We start from the raw sequence: 19,540 nt of genomic DNA on the forward strand, positions 1-19,540 counted from the left end.
GAGAGAGAGAAAGCCTTTGCCACAAGTATGTTTTTGCTTTGCTGAGTGGTTATTAAAATATGAACGCTAACAGAGGCCTCGTGATTGCTTGTTAATTGCTATTTTTACAAGTTGCAAAGTGCGTCACACATGTCAGCGTCCTCCCATTTATGGTGCATTTGTTTCCTGAAACAAATCCTTGTGAACCATTTATTAGTACGAGTAATGTCGTAAGATGAGCTTGAAATGAAAGTAGTCTTTTGGGATGATGGTTTGTGGTGTATTTACAGTTGAAACTAATAGGCAATTCTAAACATAGAGTACTGGGGGCTGTCACTTTGTCGCATTAATTTACGATTTACGGCAGGGCAGGACTCGGTCTCGATTCCCTTGCGAATCACAGGGATTTACTGTATTCAAATCCTCATTAAGCACAAGTTATACTGTGAGCTCATTAATGTAATTTACTTTTTATTTGAATTAAATTTGTATTTGATCAAAGCAAAGTATTTTCCTGAGATGTATTTATTTGATTTTAAACGTGACTTCCTTTTAAAGTAAATAGAAATTTGATCTAAGCGCAGTATTTTACAATGGGTGAGATTTTTCCTATTCTGGAATCTCACCAAAACTACATTTGACCATTCCTAATAAAACTCCAACACTATGAAAACAAGCCAGCTTGATAAATAAGAAAGTGTAGTCAGGAAGTTGCACTCTAACAAATGGATGAAAACACAACCTCCCTGGCGGGGGTAATAAACTTCTTTTTGACCATGCATGTAAAGGCTCCATGGTGTTGGACCTTTTTTATTTTATTTTACAAGTGCTTGTGCAATGTGCGGGACAAAAAAAAGAAAGAGAGAGAGAAAAAAAGAGCCTGTTTCCCATAGTGCGTCTTGATGAAGCGCGTGCACTTGTGCCTGTCATGCATTTTCTTCCTCCGCTGCAATGGAAGCTTCTCATGCACCATCAGCCGTCTCCGCGCTTTGATCTCGGCTCGGTTGTGCGCATGCGCACCTCACTGGCTCCTCTGCACCGTCTCCGGCAAGTTGGATGTCCGCGCTCCCCACTCGCATCCCGAAACCGCCTCAAAAACTGTTGAGATGGGGAGGATCAGGAAAAACCACTTTGGGATTTTGATTTTTTCGCTTCTGGTTACTTTTGTCTGGACTCAGAGGTAAACTGTTTTCACGTCTGTAGTGTTTCATCCTATGATTAGCTTCATTTATTTTATTTTTTGTCATGACACCACCTTTTTCCCCCTCTTGTCCTTTAGCGTTAAGGATCTAAAAGATCCAAGCAACATGCCTCTGGTCAAAGAGACGGTGGACAGACTGCTGAACGGATACGACATTCGATTGAGGCCTGATTTTGGAGGTAAGACGCGAAAAACAAGCCTTCGCGGTGGCGATGATGGGTCGCAAAATCTGCATTAATTGACATAATGCGGTTAGACAAACGAAATGCGACGAATAAGTCGATCGAAGCCGCTGACAAGATAACATTAATGAATAGATCATCGGCGTGTTGTGTCGCGAAGATGAAATTGATATGAGAAGATTGGTCCTCCTCTGAATGTCTGCCTGCCTTTGCAGGTGCACCAGTGGCCGTGGGTATGAACATAGACATAGCCAGCATAGACATGGTGTCCGAAGTCAACATGGTAGGTGCATCTTCAACCCTGCACAAAATAATGTGCATGCATGGCGCAGCTGGCATTTGGGCCAATTATCACTCTTTTTACATGTGGATATATAAAGTACAGTCTGTCGTTGTTTATTATTATTATTATTATTGGTGTGTTGTTATTTTCTGAACGCTGGATTTGCATGTTCGTTTCCAGTCGTCTCAGTCCCGCATTTTGCAGCTCTCCTCTTGTGGCTGCATTTGAATTCCGAACACACAGTCAGTGGCGCACTCAGACGCACTGGCGCGGCTACGCGCGCTCAGAGCTGTGGGCGTGCGTGCGTGCGTGTTCGAGCGTGCGCGCATCACGTTCCCTTGCTCCGCTGGTGTAATTTTGTTGACACGCACCCACGTCACTTCAAGGGTTTGCATGTATTAGAGCATGGGTGGGGGACCTAAGGCCCGCGGGCCACACGTGACCCGCAGCAACGTTTGATCCAGTCCATCGTGCAATTCTGAAATCAAATACATACTTCAGAACTGTAACAACAAGCCCACTAATATATAATATATGCAGTATAAATCGGAGTATGGGCATCCAATTGCACACCCACAGCGGCTGCCCATGTCGCCCATATCACAAACCGCCCCGGAATACAGTGATTAAATTTGTCCTCTGTAGAGAACATTTGTAGACTTGAATACAATGTCCCACCCATTACTTATGGTGTCCATCAGTGCAAATGCATTTTACGGGAAAACTAAGTGCAGTATACAGTTTATTGAACACATTTTGGCTTGAAATTTTGTTGGCATATTTTGTATGTCTCTTAAAAACACATTGAAACATTGCGTGAATTATTTTAACTATACTTAAGCACAGTATTCAAAAGTTTAAAAACTGTCCTCCGTAGTGGACATTAGTAGTTATTTACTGTATTTTGTTCTGTTTTTCTGGAGTAACACTAATGTCCATTTCTAAGAGCTGAAGACATTCTTTGGCAATTTTATTTACATGGACTGTCTAGTATATCCAAACATTCAAATGTATTTGGGCCTCAAACACCAGAGTTCCAATTGTGGCCATTTTACAACCGAAGAAATTCCATTCAAATCGTCAATGACCTTGATGTTTTAGACGAAAAAAGAAATAAACTATTGTGGGAAAGCAAGCCCCGCTTGACCCAAAGTGAGGCAAGGATGTCTGAATTTGTCTAGGACAAGAACATTGTGCATTGATGAGCAAATGGTTCCATTTATTGGTCACTTCCCAGTGTGCCAGTATGTCCCGGGCAAACCATACCCAACTGAATTGATGGTGATAGTTGGTGGTGGCCACACCAACTGGTCTGATCTGAGACTTTGTGGTATACCAAGACAAGACTACCTTCAGAGTTACAGGTGGAAAGGGCATTGGAGAACAAACTCAAACTTCTTCATTTGGACAAGTCTGTTCCCCAAGGAACCCACCCGTTCTTTGACAGGTTCTTTACAATGGGCAGTCACCCTCCCTAACTCCCTCATGAATAACAGGGTTCCCAATGAATGCAAGATCATAGGGCATCATAACCTCTTGAAAAAGAAGGGAAGAGATGGTGGTCAGACGAAGTCCTCCTGAACTTGATGTCATAAAGATGCAAGGTATTCCTTTGGGTTTCCATCCATCCATCCATCCATCCATCCATCCATCCATCCATTTTCAACACCGGTTTATCCTGGTTAGGGTCACGGGACGCCGGAGCCTATCCCAGCTGACTTCGGGCGAAAGGCGGACTACACCCTGAACTGGTCGCCAGTCAGTCGCAGGGCACATATAGACACGGACAACCATTCGCACTCGCATTCACACCGTCACTGAGTGGGAACTGAACTCACGCCGCCTGCACCAAAGTCAGGCGAGTGTACCACTACACCATCAGTGACTCCTTTGGGTTTCCAAAAAGGGGAATTGCTTTGTGAAGTATCATCCCAAATACGCGCAACAAAGCAAAACAAAATGTGAAAATTCTTATATTCACTTTTTGTTATTGTCTTTGGGACTAACTGATTGCCATCTAGGTCCAGTTTCACATGTCTGGGGTTCCGATGTCCACTGTCCTAAACTGAATCATAATATCTTAAAAACAAAATCTTAAAAAAGGTTTTCAGTATTGTAATAATCTCACAAAGATTGGAGGGTTAAAAAAAAATGGTGATTAGGAAATAGAACAAAGTCCTTTCCATTCAAACTGTGGCCATGATTGAAACCTGAATTGTACAGACAACAACAACAACAGCAAAAGTAATATTTCAACATTCTTAACTGTTATAAAAGTGTAAAATAAATGTCATAAAAGTTAAGATGTTAATAAAAAATACAAGATTAGAAGGTTATTATTAACTATGGTGCATCATTGGTGCATCATTTATTATATTATCATATAATAAATGATGCACCATAGTTTCTTGCATTACTCCATTGTATTCCAGCACCCTCTACTGTCCAACAGACAGAAGGTTATGACATGCGCAGTGTGTGTAAGGGGAGTGACGGTGATTGGGAGAGGGAAACAGGTGGTTGACAAGTGAGCTCCAAAGGGAGTTATTGATAAAGATATAAATGTTCTGCGATTGGCTGGCAACCAGTTCAGGGTGTACCCCGCCTCCTGCCCGATGACAGCTGGGATAGGCTCCAGCACGCCCGCGACCCTCGTGAGGAGAAGCGGCTCAGAAAATGGATGGATGGATGGATGGATGGATATAAATGTTGTGTTTATCAAAGAGAAGTCAACAGTTATTTGTGTCACAGAGGTGCCTCGTATATCTATAATTTTAAACATTCTTAACTGGCGAACAAATGTCAAAATAAGACAACCACTGTGGACAAACACAGAATTTTAACACCTAAAACTTTAGAGGTTCTACCGATGTTGGTTTGCTGAGGGTTTTGGTGCTCTCTAGCTGAAAAGTGTTTCTTGATTCGTCTTAACATTCATGGCTGTAAGTGTGGTTAAACTGAATGCTTGCATGTGTTGATGAAACCTCAAGCACAGACCCTTTTTCTGGATTCCTTTTTTTGGTTGCGACAACCGTGCAAAAAGTTAAGCATTTAGTACAAGAGGATCACCTAATAATGGCTCACATTTTGTGAAGCTAACCTACATTCACCAGCAGTAACTAGAGTGGAAGTGGGTGTTATAAATTCCTTTCCCTTCCTTCATTTGAACAAAAATCAAATATTTGTGGTATGTTTAACTTTCGGAAAATGACACTGGAGTTTAAAACAAATTTACTGGAATGTAAAACGTTTTTATTAAGCAGTCGATCATCTCAGTACTGAGCCGGGTTTGCCTACACATTTTAATTCATCGGAGAGACTGTCAGGGGTGTCAAACTCATTTCCATCATGGGGCACATCGTAGTTATGGGTTCCCTCAGTGGGCCGTTATGACTGTGGAAATAATGTATGTAGAATCACCTCATTATCTGAAACACAATTGGCTCTGCAATTCATTATTATATGTATTTTTAACAACAAACGGAATTTGAAATCAAAAGTCAGGGTCAAAGGTGGCAACCAAATACTGAAGTACATAACTACAGTGGTGCCTTGAGACACGAGTGAGTTTTTCAAGATGCATCTTTTGGCCGATTTTTTTTGTTTTAACTTGCGAGCGCAAACTTGAGATTCGAGCTCTGAATGGTGGAAGTGAACTCAAGTCACTTCGCAATAAACAGCAGGTTGGCAACTAGTGAAGAATTAATCAAAAAGTAGACTTCAAGCTGCTTAGTGGCCCTCTCAGTTGAAGTTCAAAAGTAAATGTAAAAAAAGAGAATCATGCATAGTGTATTGAAAACAACATAGCTTTGCCTTAGGAAAATATGCTTAGCTTAATGCTAACAAACAATACAAAACGCGATTGACATTTTAGAAGCAATGTATATTTGAATACAAATGGTAGAGCAGACAGACAATATCTGAGGGGGAGGCCTCTTCCAAGCCTGTATATCTGTCTATGGTAGTCTATGTCTACCATAGACAGATATTGCAACAATACTCACAGGCATATACTGTATTCTTTATCCTCTGAAAAATGACTAATATTATAGAACCTTAATGAGTCATCATAGAAGAAGAAGAAGAAGTAGAAGAAGTCTAATCTTCTTCATTTGTGTCTAGACGACTGTGCAGTATTATACTGCCTCCTGGTGGCCAAGGTGGACATACCAGAAGGAGCAGCACGATCAATTAGATTGTGGCATTAAATCACAAACTGCTTAATTCTTTTCATTCTATTGAATTATGCTACTACTCTATGTTTTAATAAATTGCAATATTATAGAGTGCTAATTTTCCGCATTAAAAAAAACACAAAATTATTTTCTGGGGGGAGGTTGGAACAGAGTAATGGCATTTGAATTGATTTCACTGTGGAAAGATGACTTGATGTCAAAGTATTTTGATTTACGAGTGTGGTGAGGGTACAAATTTAACTTGTATCTCAAGGCACCACTGTATTGCTCGATTTTATTATTGTTTTTTTTTTAAAGTCTAAAAAGTGAAGAAAATTTTCGGTACAGATTTTCTGGCAAAATAAATCCATTCATCCAAGAAACACACAAGTAGACACTTTATTTGCTTTAGTAGGCTACAAAATATGTTGTGGCGGCTCAGATTTGGCCACCAGGCCTTCTGTTTGATACCTGTGGTTTACATGCTTCAGTAGGTGCAACAGAGTTCAAACTTCAAATTTGTCAATTTATAGTAGGAGGTTATTGCAGGTAAAATATATATTTTTTGCACTGGGAAAGTTTGCATGTGTTTGAGGGAGGCATTTCTATGTCTTAAGGGGATGACGCACTTGCAGACTAATTGGGGCATGGAGTCCATTGAGGAAATACTGTACGGTATATGAAAGCTTTTGTTTGCAGAAGGATTAAAAAAATGGCCCAACAGAAGAGACTTGTTATATAATAGCATGAAAAATAGTAAGAAGGTTTGGAAGTGGTGGTGTTTTCAATTATTCATAGCGCCATTTTTAAGCGAAAGCCATCAAAGTGTTTTCTGTAGGTTTTGATTTGTGCGCCTCTGCAACGTGCGCCGGAAGTGCCACTGAAGGCCATTTTTTTAGCTGCACGGACACAGACGTATACGTGAGCTCGCACCGCACAATCACAACAACTGAATGGTCTGAGATGAGCAAAATGCTTTACTTTGGTGAAGGATGCAGCCACAGCGGAAGTGCCTCGGGGGTCCGGGGGAGATTTGAAATAGAAACCCATTCACTGGTTTTTCACCTCCCATTCTCGCTCCCGCCTCCATCCTTTCCCTCCCACTGCTTTGACTGGATCCCTGGCTGTGACTCTGGCATCAGGAGCCATGTAATCCACCTCTGCCTTGCTCCAAAGGCTCCTCTTACTTAAGAACTGGGTGTCCACGCGAGCGTTCATGTGGAAAAAAACACTGCTTCGTACATCCTTGTGTGGAGCATAACACAAAACTGTGCTCAAACGCTGAATGGTGACTGACGTCATGCAGCCCCCTGATGCCATGACAGAGAATTTGTCTTATGAAAAGCCCGCCACATCTGTCTCAAATCTGACATGACTACATTTGCGCTCAAACTTGGTTGCTATCGCCCTGCAACTTACATAACAGGTCGCAACGTCCTCCCCTTTTCTTCAAATGGAGGAGATCACAGAACCTGAAAAAATCGATCTCTCCGAAATCAATAATATCAGCAGTGCAAGCATGATTGTGGGGATTGAAGTTGGTGACCCCCACTTGGTGCTGGGTTGCTTTGATCTTCCACATCAGGCCAGAATGCTTTTAGCAAACAACACAGGGAGGATGAGGAAGGTGGGGGAGAGGTGAAGGTTATTATTCCTCTCGTTGTCTGATCCAAGTTTTTTTTTTTTTTTTTGGCCAGCTAATGAACCCATCATTAGAACTGCGATCTTGTTATCCTGCTCCAAATACACATCACACCATGTTTTGACACTGTCTGCAATCTAATGAGATCAAAACAAAAAATCTGTCTATAGGTATTGCCTGCGGTATCAGTGGTGTTCATGTTCAACTGCCCTGCATCATAACGAGAGCTGTTTCTAATATTATAGTTACTAGTGGTTGAACAGATTAGTCGATTTGTTGACGTTTATCGCTTGAAGTTGACTAATCGCTCATCATGTCTTTTACTAGCCCGTCTGCTGCCGTCGCCAAACTATTACACTCTGCAGTGCAGCAAATCGTCCGGCCAACAAGGCGACACAGTCTTCATACGCCTCTGCGGGTCTGAGAGTATGAAAATAAAAAAGTTGTGGAAGAGCGCAGTGGTTAGCCTTGCTAGCTTCAGCTATTCCGATTGCTGCTAGACTTAAAAGATTCTTACCAGCGACAGTGGGATCATGGGACTGACTGGTGAAACGTCTTCTTCGCCAAAATATTTGTATTCTTCATCGAAGTTCTATTGCAGTCATGATGGTGTAGTGGTCGGCTTAATTTGGTGCAGGCAGCATGGGTTCAGTTCCCACTCAGTGACGGAATGAAAGTGAGAGTGAATGGTTCTCTGTCCCTATATGTGGCCTGCGACTGACTGGCGACCAGTCCAGAGCGTAGTCCGCCTTTAGCCCGGAACCAGGTAGGCTCCAGCTCCCCATGACCCTGAGCAGGACAAACAGTATAGAAAATGGATGAATGGATGCAAGTTGTACGATACAACACACACTAGCATCGCGACACTTATGTAGCTTTACGACACGGAGCGCGACATTCATGCTGTACTGAGCTGGAAAATGTCAATGATGTCATCGATTAATTGACTTTGGCTCGAGTTTCATCACGTTATCGTCGACTCCCAAAAAATCTTATGTCGTTCAATCCCTATTAGTTACACTATTTAGCTTGATGAGAGGTATTCGAAACTTACAGTATTGTGTTGTAGTGTAGACGTAGTTCTACACCACCGACAATCACAATGACAAAGGCATTGTTAAATTAGTACTTACTATCTCTGGAAAGAGGGCAACACTGTGAAATAGTCCGAAGGAACCCTCTGCAATGGGAGCTGCAATGGCCTGTGGCCACGGTCCTGCCTCCTGGGGTCCTCCGTTGCTGTTGAGTGGCACTTGCTGCACCGCTGCATTGGGGACTCCGTGCCTGTGGGCTGTGATCTGGTCCTGGTGCAGACTGCTCCTTGAGTTGATGTTTCCTCACCTGGATGCTCTGTACCCAGCCTCAGGTTTTTAGGCCATTATATCAATATTTTTAAACTGTATATTCTATGTGCACAAGTGACGGGAGGGTTTGATTTCAATCCATCAAAGGCACTTTGAGATGCATTTTATGTATGAAAAGTGCTGTGTAAATGAAGTTTGGTTGATTGATAGTGGTAAGCAGGTCAGCTTCACAGTTCAGTTTCGGGTTTTGAATCTCTTTCTTTCTCTCTCTCTCTCCTTCTCTCTCTCTCTCTCTCTCTCTCTCTCTCTTTCTCTCTCTCTCTTTGCATGTTCCCACTGTGTGGGAGTGCATTTTCTCCCAGTCCTGGTTCCTCCCAGATTCCCAAAACATACTTCTTAGGTTCAATGAAATCTTTAAATTCTTCATCTGTGTTTAACGTGAGTGATTGGTTTGCGACCAGTCCATGGTGTGCACCGCCTCTTGCCCGAACTCTGCTGGGATAAGCTACAGCTCACCTGTGACGCGAGTGAGGACAAGTGGGGGGAAAAAACAGATGGATCTGCCCTATCTGTACCTAATAAAATGACCAGTATGTGTAAAGCAACTATCAAAGCAAAGGAAACTGACCTTACAATGTTAGTGAAATCTGATTTGTTCCATAAGGTGTCATAAACAACTGTGCATTGGGATTGGGATTGTCTACAGCCATGCAGATCACACCATGTTTTGACACTGTCTACAATCTAATGAGATCAAAATAAGAATTTTGTTAGGGGGTATTAACTGCAGTATGTTCAACTATTGAGAGCTGTTTCCGATACTGCGGTTACTTGGGCTTGAACCGATTAGTCGACTTGACTACTCCACATCGATGTTTAACGCTTGAAGTTGACTAATCGCTAGTCACGCGTTTTTGGCATCTCGTCTTCCTATCGACCAATTTAAAGATGACTTTTGATTCGCCCTGCTGTCGTGCCTAGTTGATGAAACCTTTATGAGATCTGTGATCTTATTATCCAAGTCCAAATACATATCATCCATGTTTTGACACTGTCTACAATCTAATGAGATCAAAACAAAAATTATATCTATAGGTATTGTCTGCGGTATCAGTGGTGTTCATGTTCAAATGCCCTGCATCATAATGAGAGCTGTTTCTAATATTATAGTTACTCGTGGTTGAACAGATTAGTCGACTTGTTGAGCAACAAATGACATGCGACAATGACCCAACATGGACTGAAAGAAACCAGGGAACTAAATACAAGCAAACTGACAAGACACAATGAGGAACACTTGGACAAGACACGAGTGGCTGGAGGGAGCTGATTGGTTGACGAGAACAGGTGGGAGACTGTAACCAAGAGACTAAACTATCCATCCGTCCATTTTCTGAGCCGCTTCTCCTCACTAGGGTCGCGGGCGTGCTGAAGCCTATCCCAACTGTCATCGGGCGGGAGGCGGGGTACACCCTGAACTGGTTGCCAGCCAATCGCAGGGCACATAGAAACAAACAACCATTCGCACTCACAGTCGTGCCTACAGGCAATTTAGAGTCTCCAATTAATGCATGTTTTTGGGATGTGGGAGGAAACCGGAGTGCCCGGAGAAAACCCACGCAGCCATGGGGAGAACATGCAAACTCCACACAGACGGGGCCGGGGATTGAACCCGGGTCCACAGAACTGTGAGGCTGACGCGCTAACCAGTCGGCCACCGTGCCGCCGAGACTAAACTAAACTAAACTAAACTAAACTAAATAATCAGAACCCAAAAACGCAGACCATGACATCAGAATGAGCTCACACTTAAAAACACGCTAGCCAATACAATAACATTCATCGGCTTCTTAAGTAATTCATGCATTGACAGGACTGACTTGGAGCTTTACATCATCGCCTTAGAACAACGTTAAAGTGATATGGGGATGAAGCAAAATGGAGGACGTGTGAAAGAAGCTGACGTGAGATCATTGTTGGCCCGTCATCATAGCAGTGAGCGGGTCTGGGTTGTGAACAGCTGCCCGCTCGTCTAATTAAAGATACAAACGCCTCTGGTGGAGAATGAACTCAACATTTTGGTTGGGCTCAATGAAGTTGCCGAGGCGGCGGAGTAGATGCATGTTTTGGAATGGAACAGGAATTTGTAGTTGGACTCATGTCATAGTGAATGTTGTTTTTTTTAAATTTTATTGCATAAAGGCAAGAGGTCTTGTTTGCTTTTTTTCTTGGTCGGATCACACAAAAACTACACAACCAATTTCTGTAATACAGTGGTACCTTGACATATAAGTTCCACTCGTTCTGTGACCAAGATCGTAATTCAATTTACTCCAATTAATTCAATTCAATTCAATTAATTGAATTGTTAGTAACCTGTTCCAGCCCCAATATATCATCACCATTTTTGTTGTGTTTTAATAAAGAAAAAAAAGCAGTGCATTGTCTAAAAACTTAAAATAGAGAAGGTAAAGAAATCAATTGATTTTATAAAGTGTAATTATTGGGTGAAGCCGAAAGTCACAACAACTGTCTTGTTGTACCGCATAGATATAAAATAATCGAATGAAAAACAGTGACAAATAAAGAAAATGTATTCCTGCAGTTGGCTTGCACATTGAAAGGGGCACAAACGAGTTCATTGCACACCGTTTATAACCACAAAACATCTTTGGTCGTTCCTCCTGCCCCAGAATGCAAATGGTTGAGTCCTGTCTGTCTATTCTTCATGACCGTAATCCGGGCTGTAACTTGCTCACTCATAAATTGACAGACAAATGAGAATATGGTGCCCATATCCATATTTATTTATTTATTTTTATAGGGACTGATTCTCTTTATTTCCTTTTGAATTCAGATTGAACCGTGACCATGTCCATGAACCCAAAAGAGTCAGCCCTGTCCTTCCATTAAGTCATCTTTCATGAACACACTGATGGACAAACCAATGCAAATTTGTTGCAGGAATTTAGGCTGCATTTCCACCGCATGGGTCAAGTGACACAATTCCGATTTTTGACTACCATAATTCGTATATGCATCATGGCAGCGTGAATAGAAAATAAAACACATGAAACTGGATATCGGAATCAGTCCAGGCGCGGTTTCTGATATGGGCGATATGGAATGCCGCTCAGGGAAAATCAAAATGACAGCAATTGATTTGACCATTAAAAATGGTCTAAGCATTCTACATTAGTAGTGTGTAAATTATTAAAGAGGCAAGATAATTGCGGATGGAGGCCAGTTGAGTAACCTTAAGATTACCCAAATTTAAATGGTATATAATGGTTAATTTTTGTATTGTTTATGAATTATTGTTTACTTCTGTGTTTTCACTGCCCGGAGTTGACAATTGTGGAGTTATTTGCGTGTGTTTTGGGCGATTGTGCATGAAGTTTGTTTCACGTGTTCAGTTAATGTAAAAACAGTCGTATCGATATGGATATTGCTTTTGAGCTGCAGCCTACCTTCGCTGACCTTTGGTGAGGACTGGTCGCCAACCAATCGCTGGCCACATATAGAGAAACAACCATTTACACTCATATTCAAACATAAAGACAATTTAGAGTCTTCAATTAACTTAACGTGTATGTTTTGGGAATGTGGAAGGAAGACTGTGAAAACCCACGCAAGCATGCAAACTCCACATAGGAAAAGCCATAGTCTGGATTTGAACCCTGAACCTCAATGCGGACATTCCCAAAAAAATCTGATAAGTCTAGGCATTGAATTGGAATTGGTCACTTGGACCTGAAGTGTAAATCTAGCCTTATTTTCTCTTTTTGTTGTATCGTGGTAGTGTCTCCCGTGCCCCAGAATGCAAATGGAATGCCCAGCTCATTCTTCGCGAACCAGGAAATAGCCTCTTAACTAACAAATGAACAAACACAAGGAAGGTCCAACATAGTTTATTTTTTCAGGTGCTGTCTTGTGAGATGTAGAGTGATGGCCGGAAGAATCTGCAACCGTTTGAATTTGTGACCCAAGGGGGCGATGTCGGACATTGCGTGCGTTTGAGAGTTTGACAGTAAAAGAGAAGAAGAAGAAATACATTACCGGCATAAACTTGGCAGGTTGTCCTATCATAAATTGTAACAGCTGTATTCAGAACTCAAGGACAAGAAATCTCTAAATTCTCCCTCCCCCCCTCTCTATTCAAGTAGTTGTAATCCAGTGGTCGCAATTTACGATTAATTAATGTAAGTGTTCTTCTCATTTGCTGTCAAACTCCCAAATGCCCCCTGGGGTGACAAAATTCTGACGGGTTGCATATTTTTCCGTAACAGCGGAAGCACACACGTGGGATCCAAATGTGCATGAGAATTGCAGCTGATTAATTCAAACTATGTGTCCGCGTTGCATCTTCGGCATGTAGTCCATCGTAACAATCAGTGCCAGGCTGGAATTAGGCTGTACACCCCCCCCCCCCCCCCCCCCCCATGCCCCCCAAACCTCATCCTGCTTGTTAATTACATGTAAAATACCTGAGCTCGCTGTCTGCAAAATAAAACTCCTCTCTGAATGTTAATTAGCTGCCTTTGAATTTAAAGATTTAAACAAACCCGCAGTGGTGGCTTCCACGACGGAGGAATTAGTGAGGCGTGAGCATTGCCTTTAGAACCGTCATTACACTGACATTAGTAATGGGACGTGGCCGTCACATGACCAGGCATAAAAAAACAAAACAAGTTCCTGCATGTCTGCGTGGGAGACGCATTCTTGTGTGTGTGTGTGCGTGTGCGTGTGTGACTTAATGACAATTTTGATCGCGTTTGTCCAAACTGATCCTGTTCTGTTTTATTTTCAGTGTGTGGAAAACAAGCTTGTGTTATTTTTATTCAGCGTTGCCATGACAACACTACCTCTCTCTCACTCTCTTTTTTTGCGGAATCCGAGGATATTTTCTTCAAGAGAAGAAAACATCTTTCGAACATTTAGATTCTAGCAGATGCGTGCACAGTTTTGTTGGTGTGTATTCTTTTTATTAGTTTACATGTACTCGGAGATAGCAGACCTTCACCAAGGCTTACACATTTCCCACCTACAAAATCAATAAGTGAACAGCAGTATCTGAAAAACTAAAAAGGATATACTGTACAATTTTAATTCAAGGGTGTAGTAAAATCTCAAATTACAACCAGGCCTGATGACATTTCACATTGAGATGTAACCGTAAAAAACATGTATGTAGAACATTTTCCAGGTGAATCACATCTGGTTTAAACTAGCTACCCAGCATATATGTTGCACATTTTGTTCAAATTGGATGGAAATGCTTTCATTCAAAAACGTGATGATTATAAGGTGAATTTTTCATGTATTAATTTTTTTTATTCTGCTAATGTTCGGAAGCCGTCAGTCTGTTGATTTTTAACAAAAACATTGAAACACCTTTGGGAAATTAGTTACTTGGCAAAGGCTTAATATTAAATGAATTGATTTTTCTGATTCCTGTTCATTGAGGATTACTTTTTAATCACATCTTGAAGCAACTGAAGCTACTTGGAATGCACTATTTGGCTGCAATTCTCACAGGCATATAGTCTTTATTCTCTGCGAAATACAACTAGTATTATAACAGCTTACTGATGTCTGTATGACTGTACTATGCTGCCTCCTGTGGTCAAGGTGGGCACACTAAAAGGAGCAACACAATGTATTGAATTGAGGCATTAAGTCATGACGTGTTCATCTTGAGATTCTATTTAATTATTCATTCATTCATCATCCGTTCCGCTTATCTTCACAAGGGTCGCGTGAGTGCTGGAGCCTATCCCAGCTACTATCGGGCAGGAGGTGGGGTACACCCTGAACTGGTCGCCAGCCAATCGCAGGGCACGCAGAAACAAACAACCATTCGCACTCACATTCACACCTACAGGCAATTTAGAGTATTCAATTAACCTACCCTGCATGTTTTTGGGATGTGGGAGAAAACCGGAGTGCTGGGAGAAAACCCACGCAGGCACGGGGAGAACATGCAAACTCCACACAAGCGGGGCCGGGATTTGAACCCCGGTCCCCACAACTGTGAGGCAGATGTGCTAACCAGTCGTCCACCGTGCCGCCTCTATTTAATTATGTTTTTACTTTAAAATACAGTATTATAGAGCGCTATATTTGTCTTCATTAAAAAAACATTTTTGATTTTATTTGGGGGACAGAATGGATTAATGGCATTTCCATTCATTTAATTCATTTACAGATGATTTGAGATACAAGTGTATTGAGTTAGGAGTGTGGTCACAGAACGAATTAAACTCGTACCTGATGGCACCACTGCAGTTTTCAGTCAGAAGAACAACATGATATTAACGATGGGAAGTTGCGCTAAATCCTGATTATGCCAACTTCGAGCACACAGCAGCTGTATTAATCGCATGACTGAAATGAATAATGAAAATGTATTATTCAAAACACGAATCTTTGTCGTTGATCGTTGTTTTACTTTCATTTCCTGACCATCCATCATTGTTATCGGCACAAATTATGCTTTAATTGCAAAAAGTCATTTATTTTGGAATGCTCTGTTGACTCCACTGAGCTCTCCAGCCAGCTTTTAAGATACGAACGGCAGCTGCAGGACAAAGTCATTAGTTATGCTAAGTGGACGTGCATCTTAATATGGTCAGAAGCATAATTATAAGCAAAGAACAACACTTAATCCCAGGGCTTTCTTCCATGCAAACTGGGCTTTTCCGCTTTATATTTAATCCGCGGAGACTGGGCCTTCCTTGTTTGTAAATACTAAGTACTGTATATCTGTGACGCATGACATGAGCCATTACTGCCTTTTTATTTGTAAAACATGAACAATACTGCATATTATTATATTATCCATCCATCCATTTTCTGTACCGCTTGTCCTCATAATGGTCTCGGGTGAACTGGCTCCTCTCCCAGCTGACTTCGGGTGTGAGGCAGGCCGGACTGGTCGCTAGTCAATCACAGGGCACATATAGACAACCGTTTACATTCACTTTCACACACCAATTATATTATATTATATTTTATGGCGGCACGGTGGACGACTAGTTAGCACATCTGCCTCTCAGTTCTGAGGACCTGGGTTCAAATCCGCCCTCGCCTGTGTGGAGTTTGCATATTCTGCGTGGGTTTTCTCCTGGTACTCCAGTTTCCTCCCAGAAACATGCATGGTAGGTTAATTAATTGCCCGTAGGTGTAAATGTGAGTGTGAATGGTTGTTTGTTTATACGTGCCCTGCGATTGGCTGGCGACCAGTTCAGGGTGTAAATTGAATGGCGGAGGTATGAAATTTCAAATGGATTTTTGGTTTTAAAACAATTTCTTTTCAAGACTATTCAGTACCAAAGGGATGCCAGGTTGAACTTGTCCCCACTGTAGACGAATAAAGGCTGGTGCAGGGTCAAAAAAGTTGTCGTTGGTTGTTAGTTAGACATCTCCATTAAGGGCCTTTAATGTGTTGATGACTTCCTTAATCATTCTGTCAGGCACTTTCTCCACTGAAGCTAATTGGCTGAAAAACAGCTCATTGACTGCAAACGCCAAAGAGCATCATACGAGCAATGTCAGGTCAGGTCGTTCCGATGCTGTTTTAACCCTTAATACAGGGTTTCATTTTCAGTCTCCGTGTAAGCAAATACAATGAGCGCAGTTGAATGAACACATTGTGAACAGTGGATGTGCAATTTTATCCCTCCACCCTTCAGCACCATCAACGGCAGTTGGTACCCATACAGAAGGGTGCTAAAAAGTGCTTACTTATTTTGGTACTTGCCGCAAAATGTTTGACCATGGAAATGCCAAAATTGTATACTAGAGATGAAACTGCATACAATTTTCATGTCACGAATGCTAAAAGAAATGTAAAAAAAATACACTTAAATGCACCAAATTGTACCTACGCACAATTTAGTCTTCAGTTAACTTAACGCACATGGTTTTGGAATGCAGGAGGAAGTTGGAGTACTCAGACAAAAAACACACCAGCACAGGGAGAACATGCAAACTCCACACCAGAAGGCCAGAACTGCGATTCGAAGCCCGGACTTCAGAACTGTGCTAACCACTAGGGCACTGTGCTGTAGCATACAGACTAATTATTTCCATCCATCCATTTTCTGAGCCGCTTCTCCTCACTAGGGTCGCGGGCGTGCTGGAGCCTATCACAGCTGTCATCGGGCAGGAGGCGGGGTACACCCTCAACTGGTTGCCAGCCAATCGCAGGACTAATTATTTTGAATTCATTTTTCATCTGCAGCAAAAAAACACATCCGCTATTTAGGTGAAAACAGCAGTTGATACTGATCATTTGGAATTTGATTACAGTTTACAGATAAAGCATAAACTGTTTCCTCTGTACTGGTTGGCGCTACAGAGAAGGACGCGGTTCCGTGGCGAAGAGACATCAAATCCGTGCAACATAAATGTGTGTTCATCGGCACTTCACTCCCGTATCGGCTATGACGGCTGATGTAGTCGTAATGGAGGTCTTGTAACAACAGTGGCCTGTCAGATTTCTCAGGGAAACACAAACATAGTCGTTGTCAATCTGTCAGATTCCTAATGGGCGGTTGTTAGCCCCACAAACACAACCGTGATGCTGCTGTCGCTGTGCAACCAGCCTTGATGCATTCCAAGCCGGCTGCGCCCTCTGTGGATCCTCACTGCATTTATGCATTCGGGGTGCTGTCATGCTTCTTTTTTATTCAGTGCTCTCCACTCCACAAGATGTCTCCCTCATTGGTGCTCACTGAGCTGTCTGCGTCACGTTAATGGAGTTTGTGACAAGGAGAGTGAAGGTCGCTCTGCGAACGCACACTCCTACACGGGGTCTCGGTTATTGCTCCTTTTGGGGATGCTGCGTGCTGCCTTTCTCACCCGCTCTCCCTCATCTGTACTTTGTACTTCGGATTTGAACCCTGGTCCTCAGAACTGTGACGTTGACGTGCTAACCAGTCGGACACCGCGCCACATATACAGTACATATATATGCACGTAGACATATATATATATATACACAGAGGCGACGCAACAGGGGGTCCCACCTTTTGGAGAAGTGCCCCTATTTCAGGCAAAGTGCCCCTCTGTGTGGGGGCAAACATTTTTGCCGGAGTTGCCAAAAAATAAAAAGAACTTTGCTAAACATTCCCCGTGATTGACTGGTGACCAGTCCGGGGTATACCCTGTCCAAAACCAGCAGGGATAGGCTCCAGCTCACTCATGACCCCAAAGGAGACTGAAGTACAATAGAAAATGGATGCATGATTTCCCAAATAAATGTTTCCCAATGTGTAGTATGGATATTTCCAATGTGTCATCACAAAGCAAAATGGAGTCAATGTATTCAGAAGGGGGTTCCATTAGAGGATTATCAATAGGGAGAAATGCCCAGCGGTGTGCGTGTGACGGTACCATCTGTAAACTTAATTGCGCTAGCAACATCACAGCACAGCCAGGAGGCAACATGCAGGTGTTCGCTGCATCAGCATAGTCACAAATGTACACAACAACACACACACTTAACTGGGCACGAATAAAAACAAGACACCAAAACCTTGACAATTTTCAAATCTCGACAGAGGGTTTCTCTATAAGTGGGTACCAAATTTCCATACAATCATTCATGATTTACATGCAATGATGCCTATGGAAAACTATTTCACGTAGCAATTTATTTTTCTTTTGGGTACGCTGCAGCCACCCCAGAAATGTCGCCCTGTGCAGCCGCAAATATTGCACAAACCAGAAACTGCCATGAGCTACACGCTAAGATATTTCCTACTTTTCTGCTATTCTACTCTTTTTAAAATTGATTATTTTTGTAGCTAATTTCCAATAATATAGATTTAATTTTTTTTAAATTTTTTTTTTACTCCCCTACTGTCTTGGCTTGACGCTTTAAAAGAAGAGAGGCAATGATGATTTGATTAGAGCTTCCCTTTTTCCTACGATCCATTTTCTATAGCGCTTGTCCTCATTAGGATCACGGATGAGCTGGAAACAATCCTAGCTGTCTTTGGGTGAGGGCCAGGGCCAATTACAGGGCACATGTCGACAAACAACCATTCACACTCGCTTTAACACCTATGGGCAATCCGCTATATGCGGAATGTCACGTGACCAAACCCTGAAAACGAGATAGCTGACTTTCACCGCATGCTACGCTAACGAACATAACTACGGTTTGATTACATGATTGTTTGAAGACGAACTGGAATTTTGTTTTCTTTATGGCTGGTGTATCCGGACAAAAGTAAAATACATATATATTATTTATTGATACAAATATTATATGATATTTGTAAGTATTGTAATATTTGGTGGCTCTGTGGTAACATCTTTTGTTAAAAAAAGACACTGTAGACGTTTAAAGTCCCTAGGGTTGCTTTGTCAGAGCCCCTTCACCGTTCACCCGAACCAAGAGGAAGTGTTTGCACCCGTTTCGCGGAATGCGGACGTATGTAGCACATATAGAGTACATTTAGAGTCTTTAGTGAACTTAACGTGCATGTTTTTGGAATCGTTATGTTATAATGGAGAAGTGAATGAGTGTTTTATTTCTTATACCGGTAACTTTTTTTTAATACTCATCACTAATGGTTATATTTTATTGTAGGTGAGGCATGGACAATTCTTAACACACTTAATTAACTAAATTTGTTTTATTGCAAAAACGATTCAAAACTTAAATAATTGAGAATAAATAAAGAGGCAACTTTCAGTTGAAAAGAGAACGAAAAGCAAATTTAAGTTTTGCAGGATTTATTGTATTTGTCCCTGTCCTATT

General features: G+C 41.9%; 1 protein-coding gene across 1 annotated transcript in view; it reads left to right on the forward strand.

Moving 5' to 3' along the window:
- Positions 1 to 910: 910 nt before the first annotated feature.
- Positions 911 to 19,540, forward strand: part of gabrb2a (gamma-aminobutyric acid type A receptor subunit beta2a) — a 48,676-nt gene continuing 30,046 nt past the window's right edge. Inside the window, exons 1-3 of the mRNA XM_061686588.1 lie at positions 911 to 1,159; positions 1,259 to 1,359; positions 1,578 to 1,645. Coding sequence (XP_061542572.1) covers positions 1,086 to 1,159; positions 1,259 to 1,359; positions 1,578 to 1,645 — 243 coding nt within the window. The 5' untranslated portion in view covers positions 911 to 1,085. The remainder of the gene's footprint in view (positions 1,160 to 1,258; positions 1,360 to 1,577; positions 1,646 to 19,540) is intronic.

Source organism: Phycodurus eques, chromosome 9 (genome assembly GCF_024500275.1).
Source record: "Phycodurus eques isolate BA_2022a chromosome 9, UOR_Pequ_1.1, whole genome shotgun sequence".
In the NCBI taxonomy this organism is placed as follows: Eukaryota; Metazoa; Chordata; class Actinopteri; order Syngnathiformes; family Syngnathidae; genus Phycodurus; species Phycodurus eques.